General features: G+C 42.3%; 1 protein-coding gene across 4 annotated transcripts in view; it reads left to right on the top strand.

The window, feature by feature from the left end:
* Window positions 1-25,194, top strand: part of Fam221a (family with sequence similarity 221, member A) — a 62,796-nt gene that overhangs the window by 30,103 nt on the left and 7,499 nt on the right. Inside the window, exons 1-6 of one of the 4 annotated variants that reach the window (XM_013024473.1) lie at window positions 9,090-9,175; window positions 14,772-14,945; window positions 17,596-17,786; window positions 18,655-18,861; window positions 20,200-20,307; window positions 25,019-25,098. In XM_013024473.1, the coding sequence (XP_012879927.1) occupies window positions 9,111-9,175; window positions 14,772-14,945; window positions 17,596-17,786; window positions 18,655-18,861; window positions 20,200-20,307; window positions 25,019-25,098 (825 nt within the window). In that variant the 5' untranslated portion in view covers window positions 9,090-9,110. Of the gene's footprint in view, window positions 1-9,089; window positions 9,176-13,546; window positions 13,637-13,771; window positions 13,885-14,771; window positions 14,946-17,595; window positions 17,787-18,654; window positions 18,862-20,199; window positions 20,308-25,018; window positions 25,099-25,194 lie in introns of those variants that run through there. The other 3 variants (XM_013024475.1, XM_013024476.1, XM_013024477.1) reach the window with 3 other exon arrangements.

Below are 25,194 nucleotides of genomic sequence, written 5' to 3'. Positions count from 1 at the left end.
GTCGTGGGGCTTGAACTCTAGGCCTGGGCACTGTCCCTGAGCTCTTCAGCTCAAGGCTAGTGCTCTAACACTTGAGCCACAGTGCCACTTCTGACCTTTTCTGTTTATGTGGTGTTGAGAAATTGATCTCAGGGCCTCATGCATGCGAGGCAAGCACTCTACGACTGAGCCAACTTCCCAGCCCCTGAACTCCTTTATGTCCTTATGTTACATAATTTTCTGTTGGTGTTCATGGTGGGCAAAGCGCACATGGCCCTTCTGGCTACACAGCTGGCAGGCTAATGTGACAATCTTGTAGCAGGCAATGCCTGCTTAGGGTTGCCAGAGTTACAGCCATTGTCACTGTGGCCTCCTCAGGTTCTTGTCTCAGAAATTTGATGAAAGAAGTCCAAGGATAAGTGTGAAGAATTCTAGTCAAAAGAGAAGTATCTACAGAAATGGAGGGACAAAGGATAAAGGGTGAACAAATACAGCAGCAGTACTCACTAGACAAAATGCACTATAAAACTTGTGGGTAGAGCCTGGTGCAGATGGCTCATGCCTGTAATCCTAGCTACTCAGGAGGCTGAGATCTGAGGATCGTGGTTCAAAGCCAGCCTGGGCAGTGAAGTCCATGAGACTCTTATCTCCAATTAACCTCCAAAACACCAGAAGTGGTGCTGTGGCTCAAGTGGTAGAATTGCTCACCTTGAGCTGAAAGCTCAGGGACAGTGCCTAGGCCCAGAATTCAAGCCCCACAACCAACAAAATAAATAAATAAATTAGTTAATTAAAATTTGAAAAGGGGCTGGGAATGTTGCTTAGTGGTAGAGTGCTTGTCTAGCATGCATGAAGCCCTGGGTTTGATTCCTCAGTACCAAATAAACAGAAAAAAATGGATGTGGTGCTGTGGCTCAAGTGGTAGAGTACTAACCTTGAGCAAAAGAAGCTCAGGAACAGTGCCAAGGCCCTGAGTTCAAGCCCCAGGACTGGAAAAAAAAATTTTTTAAAGAGAAGTATTTTGCTTGAAGGCTACTGCTGCTACCATGTGTAGTCTCTTTATCTAACATCTATTTTCTTGTTTTCCCCAAGTAGCTCTATGTCTCTTGGTCCTGGTTCCAGGGCTTGAGCTCAGAGCCTGGGTACTGTCCCTGAGCTCTTTTTTGCTCAAGGCTAGTGTTCTACCACTTGAGCCACAGCTCCACTTCTGGCTGTTTGTATTTAATTGGACAGAAGAATCTCTCAGACCTTTCCTGCATGGGTTGGCTTCAAACCATGATCTTCAGACCTCAGCCTCTTGAGTAGCTAGGATTACTGATGTGAGCCACTGGTGCCTAGCCACTTCCAGTTTTTTACTGGTTAATTGTAGATAACAGTCTCATGGACTTTCTGTTCATGCTGGCTTTGAATGGAGATCTTCAGATCTCAGCCTTCTAAGTGGCCTTCAAAGTGGCTAGGATTATAGATGTGAGCCACCTATCTGACCCGAACATATTTATTCTTCTATTTTAATTTCACACAGTATTGAATACAGTATTTCTTTCAAAACTAGGAACACACCAACAGGCATATTTCAATGTGAAAATTCAGTAGCTTTATTGCCAGATTATATTGAAGAACCTTAATTTTTTTGGTGGGGGGTGTTGAACTCAGGGCTTGCTAGACATGTACTCTACTGCTGAATGATTCCTCTCACTTTTTTTGTTCAACTTATTTTAAGATATGTCTCACTATTTTTCTGGGTCTGTTCCTGCCCCATGATCCTCTGTATTTTATGTTGCCTATATCAGGTGAATGATAGACACATGCCATCCATACACAGTTTCTTCTGCTGAGATGTTTCTCAAAAACTTCTATGCCAAAACAGAGATCTTAGCCTGATCTTAGCCTCCTGAGTAGTTAGGATTACAAGCTTAACATACTGTTGTCCTGGCTTAGTCTTTTAAAATATATCTCCAGTAGGTTTTGGATATTATTTTATACACATTTAACAAATACTGTATACATATTATATGTCAATATTGGGACAACCACTCCAGGCTGTAAAGTTACAACCTTTTATAGCAGCTGTCTTTTATGAAAACTAACAAATGTCAAGTAAGTGATTTACTGCGGATTGTTGATTCCTTCTTATATGTCTGAGATTTTCATGATTCTTCAAGTACAAATGAGGAGACAGAAGCTTTCTAAAGAAATCTTTCTCCTTGAGAAAATATTCACCTGGAAGGACAAGAAAAACAGTCCACATAATATGAGGTGCTAATGTCTCTAACAGAGAATGCCCAAGAAAGGGCTGGGAAGGTGGCTCAGTGGTAGAGCGCTTGCCTTGCATGCATGAGGCCCTGGGTTTGATTCCCCAGCACCACATAAGCAAAAAGAAAAAAAAAAGAGAATGTCCAAGAAAACCTCCTTCAGGGCTGGGCAATAAGGTAAAGTCTTCCAAAGGACAGGGTATTTGTCCAGTGGGGAAGGAAGAAGGAGTATGCTGAAGAGAAAAACTGGGAGAAGTTGCTGGCATGTATGAGACTGCAATCTGGAATGACTTGATCATCAGTGGAAAACCTTTTCTAGGAACAAGGTTTATGTATCATAGGCCACACAGTCTGTATTTCCTTTACTGAAAGAAAGATCTGGTTTGGGCAATGATGGGGAAAGTTTTTGAGTTGTTGGAGTGAGAGGTGCTAGAGTAAAGACTGGTTAGAAACTCATGTCCTAGACCTAGGCCTTAGCAAGCTGATACCATGCTAAATAGGTTAGGGACAGAGAGAACTCTCTGGGCTGGGAGTGTGGAACAGGGCTTGTGTGGCTAGCTTGTGTGAGACCCTGAATTCCAACCTTTGCACTGAAAGAAGAGGAGAGGGAGAGGGAGAAACTGAGGGGGGTAGGGAAAAAGGAGTAATGAGAGGGGAAAGGAGGGAGAGATGGAGAGAGAGGAAAGGAAGGGAGATGGGGAGAGGGGAGGAGAAAGAGGGAGTGGGAGAAAAGGGGAAAGGGAGAGGAAGAGGGAAGGAATGGAGGGAGAAGGAAAGAGAGAGAGGAAGGGGGAAGAGAAAGAGGGAGAGGGAGAAAAGGGGAAAGGGAGGGAGAAGAGGGAGGAATAGGTGAAGACAGAGGGAGAGGAGTAGAGGGAGGGAGAGAAGGAGAAGAGCAAAGAAGGGAGAGAGAAAGGGAGAGGGAGAGAGGAGAAAAAGAGAATTCCCAGTCTTCTAACTAGGGTGAAGAATTTTCTGGAGCTGGTGATTGTTCCCGCTAACACAAGGAAAATGCTCTGAGCCAATGCCATCAACTGCCTACATGTATATGTCTAGAATACTCTGATGTGTATATGTGATGCTAGAGTCTGAACACAGGGCATTGTACATGCTAAACAAACACTCTACCACTGAGCCTATACTGTCAAGCAGATTTTATTAAGTAATTAGGCATTGTTAGATGGATCAGTGTATTTGCAATAGAAAGCATTCCTAACTTATTTATATTGATGCACTGAGCTGATAATGCCTATCTTGTAAAGTTTTATGAAGATTAATTACACAAAACATCTTGCATTTACCTAGGCAATTTTTACACTTTTTTTCCCTGTCCACACTACATCCTGGATCAATTTAGCTATTTGAGGGCGAAAAACTATAATTTGACTATGCCTTTAATAAAAACAGGAGTCTGTTATATGTAAGATAATGTCTCATTGTTTCTATCCTCTTTTATTTGTTTGTTTTTGTGCTAGTGCCTGGCTTGAACTCAGGGCCTTTTACTTGGCTTTTCCACTCATAGATGGTGCTCTATCACTTGACCCATGAATGCCTCCAATCCAGCTTAATTGCTCGTTAATTGAAGAAAATAGTCTCTCATAGCCCAGGCTGGCTCTGAACCATAATCCTCAGCTCTCCTCCTTCTGAATAGCTTGGATTACAAGAATGAGCTACCAGCACCCAGTGAGCATCTATTTTTGTCATGCCTAGTATATTTTGTTGGTGTTTTTGGCCTGAAGAGTTACTGTTCCAGCATATTCCTGGAATACTTGTCTGTAATTGTGCTAAGCCTACTTTAATTATTTCCCTCTAGATTCATTAAATACTACTTGCCTACTCAAGACATTTCCCTGCTGCTTTTCTACAAGCTCAAAGAGCTGGCATTTTCTGCTATTTGTCTTTGTTAGTTTAGCTTCTGGTAAAGCAGAGCCAGGTGCTCTGCTCTGCTTTACTGTGCTGTGCTATGGCAAAGCACAGGTGTTATTGGAGAAAGGTCTGCATGAGATCTCCACCCTGACATGAACCAGATTTTAGGATCAGGATTTACCAGACTGCTGAAAGCTTTTTGGCCTTAGAAAGTCTCTATAAATTGCATCCATACCAGACTCAGAGCTTTTCAGCACATGGCTTTGGTGGAGAGTAGGTAATAAAAAATAGAGCAAAGTTAAACTAGGAACGGGAACTGCCTGAACTGGGGGGTGGCTTCAGAGGACAAGGGCACTAAAGAAGGAGTGGAGCGCCAAAGTAATTTGCCTACATAATATTTTAGTTTTTTGGATTTGAAATATGTGAAGAAAGTGCTTTTAAAGTTATATGTTGATATCTAATGAATTATTTTCCTCATTATGCATCTGTCCTATCTCCCATATAATACTGAGGCCCAGTTCCAGACCTCTACAATAAAGTAAACTTTACAAGAAAGCAACTCACAAAAAGATTTATAATGTTTCTCAGCACATATAAAAGGTTTAGCTGGGCATCAGTGGCTCACACTTGGAATCCTAGCTACTCAGGATGCTGAGATCTGAGGATCATGGTTCAAAGCTAGCCTGGGAACACAGATACAAAAGACTCTTTTTTTCCAATTAATTAGCAAAATGCCAGAGTAGAGATAAGACTTAAATGGTAGAATGCCAGCTTTCAGCTAGAAAGCTAAGCAAGAGCCTCAAGACCCTGAGTTCAAGCCCTAGTAGCAATACAAAACAAATGAATAAGTTAGGCTTGTATTATACTAGAGTCTATTATATATACAGTAGAACTATATGCAAAAACAGCATTCATGCCTTAATTAAATACATTTTATTGTTAAAAACAGGAAAGAATGGCAAAACTCTCTAAGCATTTGATTTTGTGTTGATTGAGGATGTTGCTTTGCTGTCCATGACTGCTGACTGATCAAGATGGTCCTTCCTTCCTTCCTTCCTTCCTTCCTTCCTTCCTTCCTTCCTTCCTTCCTTCCTTCCTTCCTTCCTTCCTTTCTTTCTTCCTTTCTGGATCTGGGCACTGTCCCTGAAACTTCTATGCTTAAGGAAGCACTCTATCACTTTGACCACAGCTCCATTTCTGGCCTTTTGGTAGTTAATTGGAGATAAGAGTCTCATGAGATTTCCTGCCTGGGATGGCTTTGGACCAGGATGCTGAGATCTCAGCCTCAGTAGCTAGGATTACAGGTGTGAGCTATCAGCATTTTGCAGGCAGTTTCTTAAGATAATCATGAAGTTTGCTGAATCAACTGACTTTCATGAAAGATTGCTCTAAAGCATGCAAAGCTTCTTCATGGCTTTTACCCATAGTGGAACTTGTTTCACAATTGGAAGCACTCTTCTCCAAGCCCAGCACTGCTTTTGCAATTAAGTTAGGAAACATTCTGAATCCTTTGTGGTTATTTTAACAATGTCCACAACAGGGGTAGATTCCATCTCAAGAAACCACTTTGCTCATCACATTCTAGGAATTTTTTTAAGTGCTGGGGATTGAACCAGGGCCTTTCACTTGCTAAGCCAGCTTCTGCCGCTGAGCTATATCTCCAGCCTGCTCATCCATAAGAAACAATTCTTCATCCATTAACTCTGTGTGTGTGTGTGTGTGCGCGCGCGCACACGCACACTTGTGCGCACAAACACATGTGCGCATGTGTGTGCATGCATGCACACGCATGTGCCCACTGGCACTAAGGCTTGAACTCTTGGCCTGGGTGCTTTTTTGTTCTACCACCATTGTCTTTTTGATGTTTTATTGGAGATAAGAGTCTCATGGATTATTCTGCCTGAACTGGCTTTAAACCTCCATCCTTAGATCTCAGTCTCCCGAGTAGCTAGGATTACAAGTATGAGCCACTGGTGCCAGATTAAAATGACTTCTTGAGATCACAGGCTGTAGATTGGCGGTGTATACATATAAATAAGATTAATCATGCTTGCATCTACATCACAGTTCTTGGATGGCCAACTGCATCATCAATGACAGAAATTTGTGAAAGAAATCCTCTTTCTATGTGGTAAGTTTCAACAGTAGGCCAAAAGCTTTCCCATGTCTTATCAGCCAGAATTCACTGTTATGTTATAGAATACAGACTACTGTACTTCTTCGAGGCCCTATGGTTTTTGGAATGATAAATGAGTACTGATTTTGTTTTATTTTTCTTGCCAGTCCTGGGCCTTGAACTTGGTTTGGGCAGTGTTCCTGGGCATCTTTTTGCTCAAGGCTAGCACTCTACCACTTGAGCTATAACACCATGTCTAGCTTTTTCTGCTTACGTGGTACAGGGGAATTGAACCCTGGGCTTCATGTATGCTAGGCAAGCACTCTACCACTAGGCCACATTCCCAGCTCTGGCTTTAGTTTAAAGTTTCCAACAGCATTAGCTCCTAACAAGCAATTCAGTCTGTTATTTGAAGGGCTGAAGGAATTGACTTTTCTCTAGCTAACTACTGTAGCATCTTCTTCTACTAGAAGATGTTTGTCTGCATTGAAACTCTGTTGTGAAGTGAGGCCCTTTATTACTAGTCTTTCCTGGATCTCCTGGACAACCTGTTGTAGCTTCTACACAGATACACTGGATGTTTCAGCCTGCATGTTTATGTTACCAAGGCAGCTTCTTTCCTTAAGCCTCATGAGGCAACCTCTGCTGGTCTCAGGCATTTCTTCTGTAGCTTTCTTACCTCTTTAAGCATCTTGTTCTGGATTGAGGCTTTGGCTGAAGACAATGATGTGGCTGGTTTGATTTGCTTTCTTATCATTTGTGTGTTCACTGAAGTAGTACTTTCAAGAACATTTTCTTTGCACTTCAACTTGGCTCTTTGGCTCAAAAGGCCTAACTTTTGGTCGAGTTCAATGTTTGACATATTTTCTTCATTGTCTAATTTAGCTTTTATTTATTTGTTGGTCCTGGGATTTGAACTCAGGGCCTGTGATTGCTAGTTGGATATTCTACTACTTGAGCCACACTTCCAGTCTTAAAGTGATATTTGAAGTGAGAGATGTGCTTCTTTGCTCCTCAGGAGGCTCAGATCTGAGAATTGGGGGTTGTATCAAACCCAGGCAAAGAGGCTGAGACTCTTATCTCCAACTACCATCCAAAACCTGGAAGTGGAGATGTGGCTCAAGTGCTAGAGCACAGCTTTGAGCAAAAATGCCAAGAGAGCTGCAAGCCCCTGAATTTAAGCCCTAGGATTGGTGCTCTCTCTCTTTCTCTCTCTCTCTCACAGACATATACACACACAAAAACACACACAAATACAGTGAGACATGCAGCTCTATTCTTCTTTTACTTGAACACCCAGAGGACATTGTATGGTTATTAATTTCACTAATTTCAATATTGTTGTATCTCAGGAAATAGAGATGGGGACTGGCAGGCTGGGGGAGCTGTCGAACATATAGAAACTTTTAGTGCCATCTTACATGGGCAGTTCACAGAATCTCAATTACAACAGTAATGTGAACCATCTTTGATCATAATTGACCATAGATACAATGATTATGCAAAATTTTGAAATAATATAGGAATTATCAAAATGTGCCAGAGACCCAAGTGAGCATGTGCTATTGGAAAATGGCTCTAATAGGCTTGTTCTCTGGGGGCCCGCCACAAATCTTCAGTTTGTCACACAAAAAAGCAGTTATCTGTGAAACACAATAAAGCAAAAAAAGCAATAAAATGATTTATAAAGGAACCCACACTAATACTCTGGGACCTTCAGAATTCAAGAATTTCTCTCTCCTGAGTACTAATAGATTTTTGACTTCTCTCTAGCTTGCTAAATCAATATATGGCTAAACTACCAACAGGATGGTAATTTACCATTTATATAAAAATTGAGAAAACAGCTGTAGCTGGTGGCTAATGCCTGTAATCTTGAGATCTCAGCATAGTGGTTCAAAAGCAGCCTGGGCAAGAAAGTCTTTGAGATGATCTCATTAACCAGAAGTGCAGCTGTGGCTCAAGTAGTAGAGGGCTAGACTTGAGTGAAAAAGCTCAGTGACAGCACTCAGGCCCTGAGTTCAAGCCCCAGGACCAGCACACCCACACACAAAAGTCACGAAGAGCTTTTTCATATGTTTAAAAAAAATGACTTGTGGCTGAGGATGTCACTGAGTAGTGACAGAGCTCTTACCCAGTGCTCTTGGTTCCCCAGTACTGCAAAAACATAAAACAAAACCCACCAAATCGTGACTACACAGTTTCTACTTGCTTCCTCTGGAACCCATTCTTTACTATCTTTGAAGAACATGCTGTTTTCTTGTCATTCAAACTGGTCACAGCATCTAGGACTACTGATTTTCTATCATTTCTTGATAGGATTGAAGAATGAGGACTGAAGTTAGGCTAAACTCACATTCTTAGCACTGAGCTACACCCTCGGTTCCCCATTATCACTGTTTTCAAAGCCAGTATCGAAAACAAGGTGATTATGAAGCTGGCTTGAAAGTAGCCAGAACTTTTTCAAATGCTCTTATATCTCAGCAGCGGAATTAAGTGAAAAGAGATGTACAAAGAAGCCATTTTCTATGAATTCATTGTATTGCTTGTCCTGAAGGGAGCAGTGATCTGTAAGGGGCTGCAAACTGCGCCCCTCAAACCCCAGACCTGTATTTAATGAGACGGGTAGAAGCAACACCCCTACCACCTGTCATTGGGCGTGCCCGCCCAATTGGATCTCGAGCCCGGCCAATTGGGAGGCAGGAGGTAGGAGTGTGGCTTCAGGAGGGATAGGGCGTTCCTGGGGCGTGGCTTTCACCGGGTGGGGCGTGGTTTCGGCGCAGGGCGTGGTCTCGGCGCAGGGCGTGGCTTGCCCGGAGTGGGTGTGTCCAGGGGTGGGTCGTTGTCCGCTCCGGGCGGGCCGCGGCGGTCGGGCTCAGTTCAACTTCCCGCCGACTATGGAGTGGTTAAAGCTGCCCCCCGGCGGCGCGGCGGCGGTGGATGAATACCTGGAGTACCGGAGGTGAGGCAGCGGCCGCGGCTCCGTGGAGGCGAGCCAGCCCCCGGCGGGGAGATGTTAGGGGGCGCGGGCAAGGACCTGGCGGGCGAGCGCTGGGGCTCTGGGAGTCGGTTCGCAGGCTGAGAGGCCTGAACTGACTTGGAGTTTCATCGTTTTGTAATCTGCACACTCAGTGCTGTTTGGAGGTCTCCCCTTCTGAAAGGAAGGTTTATGCCAGGTCCAATTCCCTCTCTCCCTCTCCCTTTCTCTCTCCCCCTTCCTTTCTTTCTTTCTTTCTTCCTTCCTTCCTTCCTTCCTTCCTTTCTTTCTTCCTTCCTTCCTTCCCTCCTTCCCTTCTCTTCTCTTCTCTCTCTTCTCTTCTCTTCTCTTTTTTTCTCTCCTCTCCCTCTCCCTCTCCTTCTCCCTCTCCCTCTCCTCTCTTTCCTTTTTTCTTTTCTGTTCTGTTTCTTTCGTGTATGCTGGTCTTGGGGCTGGAAATCAGGGCCAGGCTATCGTCCTTTAGCTTTGCTACTCCAGTCTGGAGCTTACCATTTCAGCCACAGCTCAACCTCCAGCTTTTTGGTAGTTAATTGGAAATGAATCTCATAGACTTTCGCGTCTGAGCTTGGAGTCTGTGATCCGCTGATCTCAGGCTCCAGGCTCCAGTTGCCCACCCCTCACCTCCCATCCCCACCGCTTTCCATTTAGGGCTATTGAAGAACGACACCGAGATTGCTCTAGTCCTATAGATTTTTATTTATTTATTTATTGTTGGTCATGGGGCCTGAACTCTGGGCCTGGGTGCTGTCCCTCAGCTCTTCAGCTCAAGGCTAGCGCTCTACCACGTGAGCCACAGTGCCACTCCTGGCTTTTTCTGCTTATGTGATGCTGAGGAATCAAACCCAGGGTCTCACGCAAGCAAGGCAAGCACTCTACCATGGAGGCACCTTCCCAGCCCTAGTCTTATAGAATTTAAATAACATGAATATGCGTGGTAGTTTGGTAATAGTGTAAGTCTGGAACTGCGAAGGTCCTGGCGCAATTTGGAACATTTTTGGAGGGATTCCCTTCCCAAATAGGAAACAGCCACTTGTTTGGCATAAGATTACTAGTCATTGTTCAGGCCCTGGCAAAGCTGATGCATCTGTGTAGAAGTGTTGGGTTCTTGTTTTTTTTTTTTTTGTCATTTGTTTTTGTTTAACCTCCAACTCCTAAGAAGTGTTGATAGTAAGGAAACCTGGGGGCACGGGGTAGGAGCACCAGGGGAAGGTTGGCAGGATGGTATAGAGTTGAGATTAGGGTATTGTGAGACCATCCTGCTATGGACTGGAAGACCCTGAACAGAGAGCTACTGGACTTAAAATGGTAGCCACAAACCATTCAGGGGTGTCCAGGCAGATGAGTTTCCTGGCTCATTACCCATTACTGCAATTAGGGGCAATATGTAGAACTTGAAAATACTGAAAAGCTTTATGGATTAGTCCCCAAGCACAGTTCAGGTCTATCAAGGTAAGGCTGGGAATCCTGGGTCCTAATAACTGTCACCCAGTTCAGTGTGTGTGTGTGTGTGTGTGTGTGTGTGTGTGTGTGTGTGGTTGTGCATGTGTGCGTGTAGTAATCTTGATGCTTCAACTCAGGGCCTTAGTACTGTCCCTGAGCTTTTGAGCTTAACTCTAAGACTAATCCTCTACCATTTGAGTCACATCTCTACTTCTGGCTTTTTGGAGCTTAATAGGAGATGAGAGTCTCAAGAACTTTCTTGCGCAGACTTCAAACTGTGATCCTCAGGTGTCATCCTTCTGAGTAGGTAGATAGGATTATAGGCATGAGCCACAAGTGCCTGGCCTGACATCCAGCCCTTATCCACAGCAGTACTGGTACCTTTAGACTTGGGTTCTCTCAGACTTTTTTTGTGTGTGTGAGAGCAAGTCTCTGGGCCTTGGTGCTGACTGAAAATATTTAGGTATGTGTTCTCGCTTGCCCAGAAAATACTAGGGGCAGACACCCAGGAAATTGTTTTTTTACAAACATAAATAACATGGAACACTTCCTTTTGAAAGAGAATTATCACAAAGTAAGAACAAATAAAAGATTATCACCATCTTGACTCATATGACATTTGAGAAAGGTGGGGAAAAGCAGACTTGTATGCCTAGAAAGGTGGTGGGTACAAAGGGCCCAAAAGATCAGTCTCCATCAGAGATTCTTCCTTACTTTCCCTTAATTTGGTCTGCCTAAGAGCTTTAGAGACTATTGAGAGGAGAAGTATAAATTCTTGTTACATAACTGTAGGAAGCTTGGGCCAGTAACAAAGGCAGCACCTGGGAGCTTATTAGAAAAGCAAGATCACATGCCCCTTTAATCTGGCTTTCATTTAAACATTATCCTCATGAGATTCTGGAAATCCAATACACTTTGAATTACACTGGTTTAGAACTTAAGTATCAATGATCTCTTACTCAGAAGACCTGCATTTATCTAAAGATCTGTCTAGTACTAATAGTTGTTGGTCTTGTCCTTCCTTCCCTCCCTCCCTCCCTCCCTCCCTCCCTCCCTCCCTCCCTTTCTTCCTTCCTTCCTTCCTTCCTTCTTCCTTCTTTCTCTTCTAGCTATCTTTTTTTTCTTTCTCTCATCCTCCACTTCTTGATGACCCTGGTGTTTGAACTCAGGGCCTCATGATCACATGCTTTCTGGGCTTGCTACTGGGGTGGTGCTTTACGAGTTGAGCTATGCCCCAGCATAGCTTTTTGCTGGTTATTTTGGCGGTAGACTTTTTCTTTTCCTGGCTGGTATTGAATTGAACTCATACAGATCTCAGCCTACTGAGTAGCTAGAATTACAGGTATGAACCACCAGCACTTGGCTAAAACCACACTTTTAATGATGACTAAAGGGAGGGAATTTTCAGGTAGAAATTTCTTCCATTTTGAACTTTCTAGTTGGTCTTATCCATCAAAGAGTGACCCTCCTAATTTTTTTCATAGCAATAGTGGGGACTTAATTTCTCAGTAAAAGTTTGGGTTCTGAAATTAATAAGACACATGATAACTCAGTACAGAGATGTCAGATGTCAGCTGGAACATGGTTAAAAACCCACATTAGTTGAAGTACCTGGTAGAATTTGGGATCAGTTACGTTGGTTTCTACCTTATACATTAAAAAATTATATATACTTTTATTGTTATTGTTAAGGTGTTGTACAGAGGGATTATTATTTCATAAGTCAACTAATGAGTACATTCCTTGTTTTGGACAATGTCACCTTTCCTTTGCTTTCTTCCAGGTTTCCCCTCCCATTATTGTAGCTTTGTTTTAAGGAGGGGGAATTGCTAGTTTTAAAGAACGAATATTTTTTCAGCCCAGTCTATCCTGAAACTTGGTAAGAGGGTCCAGAACTCATTATTCTCTGCTTCAGCTTCCTGAGTGCTGAAATTTACAGGTGTGTGCCACCATGTCCAACTTAGGCTCTGACTTTTTTTTTGCAGGTGTCTGAATTTGAACTCAGAGCTTTGCCCTCACTCTGCTTGCCTGCTCACCTCCAGCCCAACATTATGCTGCTTATTTTGGCAATGGAGTCCCCTGGGCTTTTCTGCCTAAGCTAGCTTCCAACCTTGATCTTCTGTATCTCAGCTTCATAAATAGCTAGGATTACGAGCATGAGCCACCAGTGGCCTGGCTAGGCTCTGGCTTTTAATAAGAATGAATATGTTTGCTTCAAAATCACAGGAAAAACTGAGATTAATATAGTCCTTGATAATTGATAATCCTTGATCAGTAAAGCCAGATATTTCCAAAGTATTGACTTTTTTTTTTTTTGGTCCAGTCGTGGGACCTGAACTCTGGGCTTTGGGCGCTGTCCCTCAGCTCTTCAGCTTAAGTATAATGCTCTACCACTTGAGCCACAGCGCCACTTCTGGCATTTTTTTTCTGCTTATGTGGTGCTGAGGAATCGAACCTAGGGCCTCAAGCACGCAAGACAAGCGCTCTACCACTGAGCCACCTACCCAGCCCTAGTATTGACTTTTATAATGCTCTGTTATACAGGAAGAGTAGGAGAGAAAATATTTCTTTTTTTTTTTTTTTTTTGGGTCCAGTCGTGGGGCCTGAACTCTGGGCCTGGGTGCTGTCCCTCAGCTCTTCAGCTCAAGGCTAGCACTCTACCACTTGAGCCACAGCACCACTTCCGGCTTTTTTCTTTTTGCTTATGTGGTGCTGAGGAATCAAACCCAGGGCCTCAGGCATGCAAGGCAAGCGCTCTACCATTGAGCCACCTTCCCAGCCCGAGAAAATATTTCTTACAACTATCTTGATTGTGGTTTGATCATGGCAGAGGCACCTATAATAAAAGAGATTATAAGACATGAGTTTACAAATTTAAGTCTTATATGGACTGGAGTCTCTGAAAACAAAGATCTAGAGAAACAGCACACTTATGCTAAGATTTGATGTAGACAATCCCGGAGAAATACGATTGAAGGACAAAAGGTATGTTCTACTGGCCACAAAAGGGGGACTTAGTGAGGCCTGTTAGTTCAGATTCTTCTCTGTGTCTCTGTCTTTAGAGATCACCTTGTTCCTTTCCTCCAGGTAAAGGGAGGACACCTCTGGAATGAAGATTGTTTGGCCTCCTTCAGGGAAGAGGAATGTGGGGAGTGTGAGAGTGGCCTTTCTTCCTTTGCCTGCCGAATTTGGGATAGCAGGTCCTGAATTCCATCAGATGCAGAAGTTTTATTGTGTGTAATTTGGTTATTAACATATGTCTAAAGTAAAAGTTCCAAGTCCAAGCAGTTATTCCTTTGGGGATACAAAGATGGTTTAGAGTTTAGTGAGTGTAAGGTATATTAAATAGGTAGGTTTCATTAGGTAGCTGATGAAGAGAACACCATGTGCTATTCAGGCAGGAGAAAAAGTTTATTTACCGAACTGCTGCCCCCGCCCTGCATGGTGGAGAGGCATGGCTGAAAAGGAAAAGGGGCGACCTACCTCTGGGCCAGGACTTATCTAGGCCAGGGACAGGAAGAGGTGTGGCCAGGTGGGGGAAAGGTGTGGCCACACTGGATCTGGACATGACCTCAGGTTCTGGGACCCTCCTAAGGTCAGTGGGAGGCATGTGACCAGAGGTGGCCCAGGATGTGACCTAGCAGGAGGGGAAGGTGACTGCTTCCAGGTCTTCCAGTTACCCTGGGCAGAAACTTAGCCAAGAGGTGGGGAGGTATCCCTGTGCAGACCTTACAGTGAGTATTTATTTATTTTGATAGCACCAGGACTTGAACTCAGGGTCTTTTGCTTGCTGGGCTTACTTGTATTTGGCTGGCACTCTATCATTTGCTGCTAGTTAACTAGAGGTGGAGTATTTTGGATTACAATTCCCCCCCCCCCCCATGCTGCCTTTAAATAGCAATCCTGCAGGTTTCAGAATGGTAAATAGCTAGGATTATAGGAATTTTGAGCCCTGGCATCCTGCTTCCCCTCCTCCAGGAAGTACTGGGGTTTGAATTTAGGATTTCACACTTGCTAGACAGCTACTCTACTGCTTGAGCCATGCATCTAGTCCTAGAATTTTTAGCATTCTCAATCTGGAAATACTCAATGCTTAAGACAAAATATTTTTTTCTTATAGAATTGTTGGTGAGGATGATGGAGGGAAGCTGTTTACTCCAGAAGAATATGAAGAATACAAAAGAAAAGTTTTACCAATGCGATTGCAGAACAGATTATTTGTGAGCTGGCAATCACCAACAGGAATGGATTGTAGACTAATTGGCCCAGAAACACGATGCTTTTGTACACATAGGTAAGATACTTTATTGATGTTTTCTGTTGACTCAAAAATAAAAATGATGGCAAACATATCCTCCTTCTGTAAACAAGACTGATTGATGATTAAGAAATATTTAGGCTGGGTGCTGGTAGAGCATGCCTGTAATCCTAGCTACTCAGGAGGCTGAGATCCGAGGACTGCAGTTTGATGCCATCCTAGGCAGGAAAGTCTGTGAGACTTTTATATTAAGCAACAAGAAAGCCAGAAGTAGAGCTGTGGCCCAAAATGGTAGAGTGCTATCCTTGAGTACAAAAGTTCAGAGACAGTGCCCAGGCCTGAATTCAAGGTCTAGGACCAGCACCAAAAACAATAAAACAATAACAACAACAACAACAAAAAACCACATTTAAAATCAGGCATTTATAGAATACAGTAGAAAATCTAAATGTAATTAACAATTATCTGGTTTGAACATATCACAGAGTATGTTACCTTAAGCAGCACTCCTTAGCATTGGCATAAAAGATATTGGTGCCCCCTGTAACTTTACCAGGGGTCTTTCAGTTTGGCTGGGGAGCTGTCTCTACCTGGTTTACCATGACCAAGGAAGAGGGTGGATGGTCACAGTGCAGAGCCACTTTAATTAATTCATTAACGAATTTATAAATTATTGTGCTGATATTGAGGCTTGCACTGGAGCTGGGGTGCTGTCCTTTACCTTTTATGCTCAAGGCTGGTGCTATACAGCTGCACTTCCAGCTTTTTGAGGGTTAGTTGGAGATAAGAGTCTCACAAACTTTCCTGATTTTGAACTTTGATTCTCAGATCTCAGCTCCTAAGTAGCTAGGATCACAGTCAGGAGTCACTGGTATCCAACCAGAACCACTTAGTTACTTGAATTGATGCACATATACAGACAGATTTTTCCTCAAGTGTACTAATCATCCTTCATTTCTTATCACTTCTGTGTTAATACCTTTCTTCTCTTCCTTCCTTTTCCTTCTTTTTCTTTCTTTCTTCCTGGCTTCCTTTCTTTGTTTCCTTCTCTCTCCCTTCCTTCCCTTCCTCCTTCCATCCCTCCCTTTTTTTCTTCCTTCCTTCCTTCCTTCTCTCCGTCCCTCCCTCCCTCTCTCTCTCCTCTCCTTTTCTTTCTTTTCTTTCTTTCTTTTTTGTTAGTAGTGGGTCTTGAACTCAAGGGCCTGGGCACTGTCTCTGAGCTCTTTTGCTTAAAGTTAGCTCTCTACCACTTTATGCCAGAGCTCCATTTTTTTTTCTTTCTTTTTTTGGATAAGGTCTTACTCTGTAGCCCAGGTTGACCTAGAACTTGTGTTCCTTCCACCTTAACTTCCCACATGCTGGGGTTATAATCATATACAACTATGCCTGACCTGACACTTCTTTAAACTAAAAGTATAAGCACACTATTTTTTTATTACAAATGGTCATATTGTAAGAAACTCATATAGGAGAAAGACATGAAGCTCCAGTGATTATGTATTTTGTCTGTACCCAAGGTTCACATCTTGCTCTGTGTGTTGTACTTTAAATTTTACTTGTGTCTCCCAGTTGTAAAGAATGGAAAAATTGCTCAACCTAGGAGATGTTTTTAGGTAACAACGCTCACCTTTTGTTCTAAGGAAACCATTGAAGGAGAACCACAATGTTCCCACAGCAATTTCTGGGCTCTTTCATGAGAGACTCTTTGTATAGTTGCTATTGACAGAGCTGTAGTTTGCCAGAGTTTGTTAGGCAGTTGCTAAGATGAGTAATGTTTATATAGGTTGACAATAAACTTAACTAGCAAGCTCAACTAAAAAGACTGGAGCAATGGAGGATGAGGGACATGTTGATTGATATCTGTCAGAACTAAAACAGGTTTTGGTGAATTTATGACTGTTTTAAAATGTATTCTTATAAAATTTTAATACCAGTTTCTTATCTATGTATAATTCGCACAGCCTGGAATTGACTTTCAAAAGCCCATCCCAACCAAGCCAGGTTCTGGTGGCTCATGCCTATTACGTATAATTTTGTGTGTGTATGAGTGTATGTGTGCTGGTACTAGGACTTGAACTCAGAGCCTGAGCACTGTCCCTGAGCTTTTTTGCTCAAGGCTAGCATACTACTTCTTGAGCCACAGCACCACGTCTGGCTGTTAATTAGAAATAAGAGTCTTCTCAACTTTCCTGCCCAGGCTGGCTTCAAATTTTGATCCTCCTATCTTAGCCTCCTGAGTAAGTAGGATTGTAAGTGTGAGCTGTGGTGCCTGGTCCTCCCCTCTTTCTTTTGTGTTGGTCCTAGGGGTTGAAGTCAAAGCCTGGTTCTGCCCCTTAGCTTTGTCTGCTCAAAGCTGATGTTCTGTGGCTTGAGCCATAGTTCTACTTCCGGCTTATTCTTTTTTGGTGGTTAAAGACAAATGTTTTATGAACTTTACTCCTCTGCTGACTTCAAACTGCAATCCTCAGATCTTAGCCTGTTGAGTAGCTAGGATTCCAGGCCTGAGCCACCAGAAAGAGATTAAACAAAACACTGCATACAGGGCAGTTTATTTTGATTTTATAAGCAATTCTTAGCAAAACAACAAAAAGCAAAAATAAAAAGTCATTGTTATTCAATAGAATAGAAAAGGCAAGTATTTGCAATGTCTGCATTTTGTTTGTATTTCTTTCTTTTTACAATTCAGGTATAAACAACATAAAACTGACTTTGAAATGGTTCCGCCGCAGCGCCCCATTCTTCTGCCCTGCAGGGTGACCGGCTGCCCATGCAGGGCTTATCTCTATGTTCCCTTGTGTGGTGCTCAGCTCATTCGCTGCAGGTGTAAACACTTTGCTGATCAGCACAGTGCTGTGCCTAACTTTGGGTGCAATAAATGTAAGTTATATTTTATACCTAGACACAGAGTGTTTCAATTCCTTTATTGAATACTTACTATGTTTTGTTATTAGTTTATTGATCTATAGAGTCAATATTCAATGACAATGCAAAATTCAATGGATACTGTTTTTCTTACTTGATATAATCATAAGTTCAGTATCATAAAACTTAAATAATTGAAGTAATAGTAATAGTTTTTTAAATTTTTTCTTTTCTTTTCTTGCCAGTCTGGGGTTTGAACTCAGGCCTGGGTACTGTCCCTGTTTAAGACTAACACTTTACCACTTGAGCCACAATTCCACTTCCAGCTTTTTGTGGTTAATTAGAGATAAGAGTCTCACAGACTTTCCAGCCCAGGCTGGCTTTGGTAACTAGCAGAAGTAAGAGTCTCAAGGACTTCTTACTCAGGCTGGCTTTGAACTGTGGTCCTCAGATCGCAGCATTCAGAGTAGCTAGGATCACTGGCTCCTGACTAGAATACGGCTTTTATGAAGAGTTCATCTGTAGCAAAGTTTCTACATTTTCTTTACCTGCTCCTGGCTACTCGACTGTCCATATCATACACATCTAGTTTTAACTCAGTTTTTGAGCTCTTCAGAGGACACTTCTTGGCACTCCAGTGTTTAACTAAATTTCTATTAGTTCCACTTGGGTTTTTAATTTTTTTTCTTTCATGTACTTTCCTGCCATTTGTGCATCTTTCAGAAGTATGAGCAGTGGCTAGGAGAGAGATCAGGGACTGGAAGTACCAGATCAGAACTAGAGAACCAAGATTGAACTGACTTTTGCTGAGCTAAGTGACTTTGAGTAAACAGATTAGTATCTATACTTAAAAGCATTTAAGCCCCTGCACATCTTGATTTAGGTACCAAGTGTTCAGAGTTCCATAGCTGCTTCACTTGTGCATGTGGTCAGCCTGCATATACCCATAACACGGTGGTGGAAACCATGCAAGAAAGATTGGCTCAGGGAAAACCAGTGGGACAGGATGTGCCTTATGCAGCCATGGGAGGATTAACTGGTTTCAGCTCACTGATGGAAGGCTACATGCGCTTGGATAACAGTGGTATTGGTAAGTGATGATATATAAAATGTGAGCTTGTCAGTTTGTGTGTGTGTGTGTGTGTGTGTGTGTACTGGGGGTTGAACTCAGAGGTCTCATACTCTTGCTTAGCTTGCTTGTTCACTACTGGTGTTTTACCACTTGAACCATGCCTCCATAGAGCATTTTGCTGGTTAGAGATGGTAATTTTGAAGTTTTTTTTGAACTTTGATCCTCAAGATCTCAGCTTCAGGCATGAGCCACTGGTGCCTAGCACGAGACAGTATCTTACCATGTAGTCCAAGCTGGTCTGCCCTTAAATTGTTAATTCTCCTGCCTGCCTCCTAAGTGCTGGGGTTACAAGTGTGTAATTCCATACCCAATCTACCATATGGTTACTGTGTGCTCACAGTAGTAGGGCCTTATATTTAATGGTTTTTAGCCATTATATTGTTCAGAAAATATTTCTTTATGTCATGAGGCTTGGGTGCTGTGGGCCTGGGTACTGTCCCTCAGCTCTTCAAATCAAGGCTAGCCTCTACCACTTGAGCCACAGCACCACTTCTGGTTTTCTGGTGGTTTATTAGAGATAAGAGTCTCATAGACTTTCTTGTCTGGGCTAGCTTTGAACTGTGATCCTCAGATCTCAGCCTCCTGAGTAGCTAGGATTACAGGCGTGCGCCACCGGCACCGGGCTTCTTCACTTGATTTTTATTTGAAGCTGAGGGACCAGTGGCTCACACCTGTAATTTTACTACTCAAGAGGCTGAGATCTGAGGATCACAGTTGGAAGCTAGCCAGGGCAGGAAAGTCCATAACACTCCAATTAATCAGCAAAACTCCAGAAGTGGAGCTATGTCTCAAGTGGTAGAGCATTAGCCTTAAGCAAAAAAGGTCTGGGACAGTGCCCAGCCCCTGAGTTCAAGCCCCAGGAATAGAACAAAAACAAACAAAAGACAATCACCCCCATTTGCCATGTTGGGAATTGAATGTAGGGCTTTGTACATGGTAGGCAAGCTCTTTGCCAGTGAGCTATGTCCCCAGCCCTGGTGTTGTCTACTCCCTGCTGCCCCCTTTAGAATTTGTTTATTCTCCAAATTCTGGATCAGGCAAAGAGGACAGAATCTATGATGCTACATTCACCAGCCCTTGAGTTTTAAAGTAGCATTTTCCTGTGTAGTCCAGGCTGGCCTTGAACTCATGATTCTCTTCCCTCTTTTCACACATGCAGGGATTATAAGGTGTGCACTACTGCACCTGGGTAAAAATTTCTTTTTCATACAAAGAATTGTACTAATGATTCTCTTTTATTTAATATTGGCTGCATCTCTACAAGTAGAGCTAATTTTCTTTTTCATTTGTTCCTAGGTACACCCTCAGCAGAATTTTTAGACTTTCCAGTTACAGCCATGGACCACCCCTTTCTAAAAGCATTTCAAGCACCATCTTATTTGTCTCCAGAAGCACTAACAAATGGTAAAGAAATAAGAATGAGAAATAGGTTTGGATGTAGTAAGAACATATAACTTTGATGTGTCTTATTAGGCTTCTCTCATTTTCTATTACTTCAAGTTAACTGTCATTTGATTTTCTTTTATATTGATACTGCTAAAAGGGAAGCAATTTCATTTTGATTTGAGAAAAAGCTAATGCTGGGCTAGGAATATGGCTTAGTGGTATAGTGCTTGCCTAGAATGCTCTGGGTTCTATTCCTCAGTACCACATAAATAGAAAAAGCCAGAAGTGGCACTGTGGCTCAAGTGGTAGAGTACTAGCCTTGAGCAAAAGAAGCTCAGGGATAGTGCCCAGGCCCTGAGTTCAAACCCCAGGATTGGTACCAAAAAGAGAGAGAGAGAGAGAGAGAGAGAACACTAATGCTGAAAATTAAGAGGATTCTGATAATTTTGTAATATCAAGTTTTAAATCCTGCCTTGGCTCATGTTGTTCTGGTATTTGAATAAGAGGGCCTTTTTGTGGACTAATTGCCCAGATCCTTTGGGTTATCCCAATGATAGCTACATAATCCAGTAAAACCATAGGTTGGAGCATTTTATTATCTATAAATTAAAAGCAAATAAAATTCATATTAAGCAGTCATATTCTCATATTCCTTATTTTTTTATTGAAAGGAGAATACACAGAAGATAGAAATTAAAAGTTTTTTTCCCCCTTATTAGTGTTGGGATTCAACATAGGCCTCATGGTTATTAGGGAAGTTCTCTTTCACTGAGCTACATCCCTAGCCCTGAAATTGGAAATTATATGAGTTAATAGGTACTTAATATTTTATTTATTATTATTACTATTATTATTATTGTCGGTCATGGGGCCTGAACTCTGGGCCTGGGCGCTGTCCCTCAGCTCTTCAGCTCATGGCTAGTGCTCTACCACTTGACCCATAGCACCACTTCCGGCTTTTTCTGCTTATGTGGTGCTGAGGAATCGAACCCAGGGCCTCCTGCATGCAAGGCAAGCAGTCAACCACTGAGCTACCTTCCCAGCCCCTATTATTATTTTTGTGCTGGTTCTTGGGCTTGAACTTAGGACCTCGGTGCTGTCCATGAGCTTTTTTGCTCAAGGCTAATGCTCTACCACTTGAGCCACAGCTCGTTTCTAGGCTTTTGGTGTTTAATTGGAGATAAGCGGCTTATTTATTTATTTGTTGGTTATGGGGCTTAAACTCAGGGCCTGGGCACTGTCCCTGAGGTTTTTTTTTTTCCCCCTCAAAGCTACTAATCTACCACTTTGAGCCACAATGCCATTTCTGGTTTTCTGGTGATTAGTTGGAGATAAGAGTCTCACAGACTTTCTTGTGATCCTCAGATCTAAGCATCTTAAGTAGCTAGGATTATGAGTGTGAGCCAATATTGCCTGGTTTAAGAGTCTTAAGATTGGGCTGGGAAGTTGGCTCAGTGGTAGAGCTCTTGCCTTGCATGCCTGAGGCCCTGGGTTTGCATTCCTCAGCACCACATAAGCAAAAAAAAAAAAAAAAAAGCCGGAAGTAGTGCTGTGGCTTAAGTGGTAAGGCACTAGCCTTGAGCTGAAGAGCTGAGGGACAGTGCTCAGGCCCAGAGTTCAGGCCCCACAACCAGAAATTAAAAAAAAAAAGAGTCTTACGATTCCTGCTCAGGCTGGCTTTGAACCATGGTCCTTAGATCTCAGCCTCCTGAATAGCTAGGATTACAGGCATGAGCCACTGGTACATGTGTGGCTTATATTTAATATTTTAAAAGGGAATTTCCTTTGACTTATTTGTATTTTCATATACTTAAATTCTTTTTTTTTTTTTGTTGGGTCCGGTCCGGACCTGAACTCTGGGCCTGGGCACTGTCCCTCAGCTCTTCAGCTCAAGGCTAGTGCTCTACCACTTGAGCCACAGCGCCACTTCTGGCTTTTTTCTTTTTGCTTATGTGGTGCCTGAGGAATCGAACCCAGGGCCTCAGGCATGCAAGGCAAGCGTTCTACCACTGAACCACCTTCCCAGCCCATATATAGTCAAATTCTTTAAAAAAGATTTTAAAGCTGTGTTTAATAATTACAATGGAGTAATGACAAAATACAGATTAAAGTAAAAACTGAAACCCTTTCTCCTCAATTGTAGCAACTTTCAAGATTGATATAATTAATTCATTAAATTTCAGGTTTTTTTTAGTGTATTAGCAGCTGTGGCATAGGACAGGTACATTCATTCAATACTGAATATATTCCTAAGTACCACAGAATGTCATACCAACATTTAATTTTCTTTTTTTGTATGCTAGTACTGGGACTTGAACTCAGGGCCTTGGGCTGTTTGGCTTTTTCAATCATGGCTGGTGTTCTACAACTTGAGACATGATTCCACTTGCAGCTTTTTGCTGGTTAACTAGAAATAAGAGTGTCATGGATTATTCTGCTTAGGCTGTCTCTGGACTGCCATATTCAGGTCTCAGTCTCCTGATTCAGGTCTCAGTCTCCTGAATAGCTAGGATCACAGGCATGAGTTATTGGTATCTGGTACCAACACTGAATTTTTTTGTTTCTTTTCTTTTTTGCCAGTCTTAGAGCCTGAACAAAGACCTTGGGCACTGTCTCTGAAAGTTTTTGTTCAATAGTAGTATGCCACTACTTTAAGCTATAGTTCTACCTCTGGCTTTTTTGGGGGGGTTAATTGGAGATAAGAGATTCATAGTTTTCGGCATCAGCACAGGCAGGCTTTGAGTCACGATCCTCAGCCTCCTGAGTAGGTAGGATTACAGGCATGAGCCACCAATGCCTGACTTTAAATTTGACTTTTTTTTTTTTTTTTTTTTTGGTTGGTAGTACGGCCTGAGCTCTGGGCCTGGGTGCTGGCCCTCAGCTCTCCAGCTCAAGGCTTGCACTCTACCACTTGAGCCACAGTACCACTTCCAGCTTTTTCTGCTTATATGGTGCTGAGGAATCGAACCCAGGGCCTCATGCATGCAAGGCAAGCGCTCTACCACTAAGCCACCTTCCTAGCCCCACAATATTGACTTTTAAAGAGAGTCAACTTCCCACAATGCTTCAGTGGTCAAGGTCCACAAGAGTTCCTTTTTTAAAAAAAATAAATAAAAGCAAATCCATCAAATGGTTCTTGTTTGATGTAGTCACCTCTAATCAAAGTTGCCTTACAGTTCAACCCCATGAAGGTGACTCTGCAGGAGGCACACCTCAAATGGTCCACACTGGCTTAGGGATAGACACAGTTTCCAGGTATGGGTTTTCCTCACCTGTTCTAAGCAATATTTCTTTCTTTTTTTGGGGGGGTCTGGTCGTGGGGCCTGAACTCTGGGCCTGGGTGCTGTCCCTCAGCTCTTCAGCTCAAGGCTAGCACTCTACCACTTGAGCCACAGCCCCACTTCCGACTTTTTTTTTCTTTTTGCTTATGTGGTGCTGAGGAATCAAACCCAGGGCCTCATGCATTTAAGGCAAGCACTCTGCCACTAAGCCACCTTCCCAGCCCCTAAGCAATATTTCTTAACAAGATTTTTGTTTTAAAGACAGTCAACAGTATGGTTGTACTTTGTGGGCTAAGGGTGAGTTTGAAATTTTTTTTGAAATTTAAAAATCTTACAACAGATATTCAGACTGCTGTCCTGCTTTGGAAATGAAAGAATCCAAGGAAGACATTCACCTGTACCAATGATATTTTCTTTTTTTTTTTTTTTTTGTCTGTCATGGGGCTTGAACTCTGGGCTTGGGTGCTGTTCCTCAGCTCTTCAGCTCAAGGAGAACGCTCTACTGCTTGAGCTACAACGCCACTTCTGGTTTTCTAGTGGTTTATTGGAGATAAGAGTCTCATGGACTTTCCTGCCCGGGCTGGCTTTGAACCATGATCCTCAGATCTCAGCCTCCTGAATAGCTAGGATTACAGGCATGAGCCACCTGTGCCCGCAATAATTTCTTTTAACCTATGTAGAAAACTAAATTTTCCTTATTAACGCGAGTTTAAACTTCTGCTAGCACATAAACTAGTACTCAATTAATTTTATGAAATAAATACTATGAAAGCTAGCTAAAATTATTTTAGATGAAATTTCAAAGCAAATAGTATTACTACTCTGGTTAGCTATACAAAGTCATATGTAGTAAAGTCTCAGTAACATATACTGCTACGCATTATCTCTTAAAGTATAACATGGATTTCTAGTTAGAAAATGTAATAAGTACTAGGAAAAAATGAAATACACTCTTATCTAGAGGTGTGTGGTATAATTTAATACAAGCCAGTTTACTTGGAGAATATTTACCACTGAATTTGCCCTTTCTTTCAAGCAAGATAGATATGATATAAGGCCATTTGGGCCATTTCTTTGTTGTTGTTGTTGTTGTTGGTCATGTGGCTTGAATTCAGGGCCTGGGTGTTGTTCCTGAGCTTTTCTGCTGAAGCCTAGCACTCTACCACTTTAAGCCACAGTTTCACTTCTGGTTTTCTGGTGGTTTATTGGAGATAAGACTCTCCCAGATTTTTCTGCTTGGGCTGGCTTTGAACCATTATCTTCAGAGCTCAGCCTCCTGAGTAGCTAGGATTACAGGTAAGAGCCACCAAGGTTGGCAATTTAGGCCATTTCTGGTTAGAATAAAACATTTTCACCTGGCAGGGGAATCTTTTCTTTGTGTGTGTTTAATTTGGGGTGAATATGTAATGATATAAATGTATGAATTGGATTTTTTTCCATGTTAATAGGTAGAAGTAGTCAGATTTCTTCTTTAAGGAGACCTGGGGAGGATGATATGGCTTTCTTTGAAAGACGATACCAGGAAAGGGTAAGTTTTTGAGAAATCTACTTTCATTAAGCATTTATTTGAATCATAGACACAGTGGCAAGATTTTATATATATATATATATATATATATATATA

This window comes from Dipodomys ordii, unplaced genomic scaffold, assembly GCF_000151885.1.
Source record: "Dipodomys ordii isolate 6190 unplaced genomic scaffold, Dord_2.0 Scaffold76, whole genome shotgun sequence".
NCBI lineage: Eukaryota > Metazoa > Chordata > Mammalia > Rodentia > Heteromyidae > Dipodomys > Dipodomys ordii.
The sequence above is the reverse complement of the archived record's forward strand: the minus strand, read 5'-3'. Positions and strand labels throughout refer to the sequence as shown.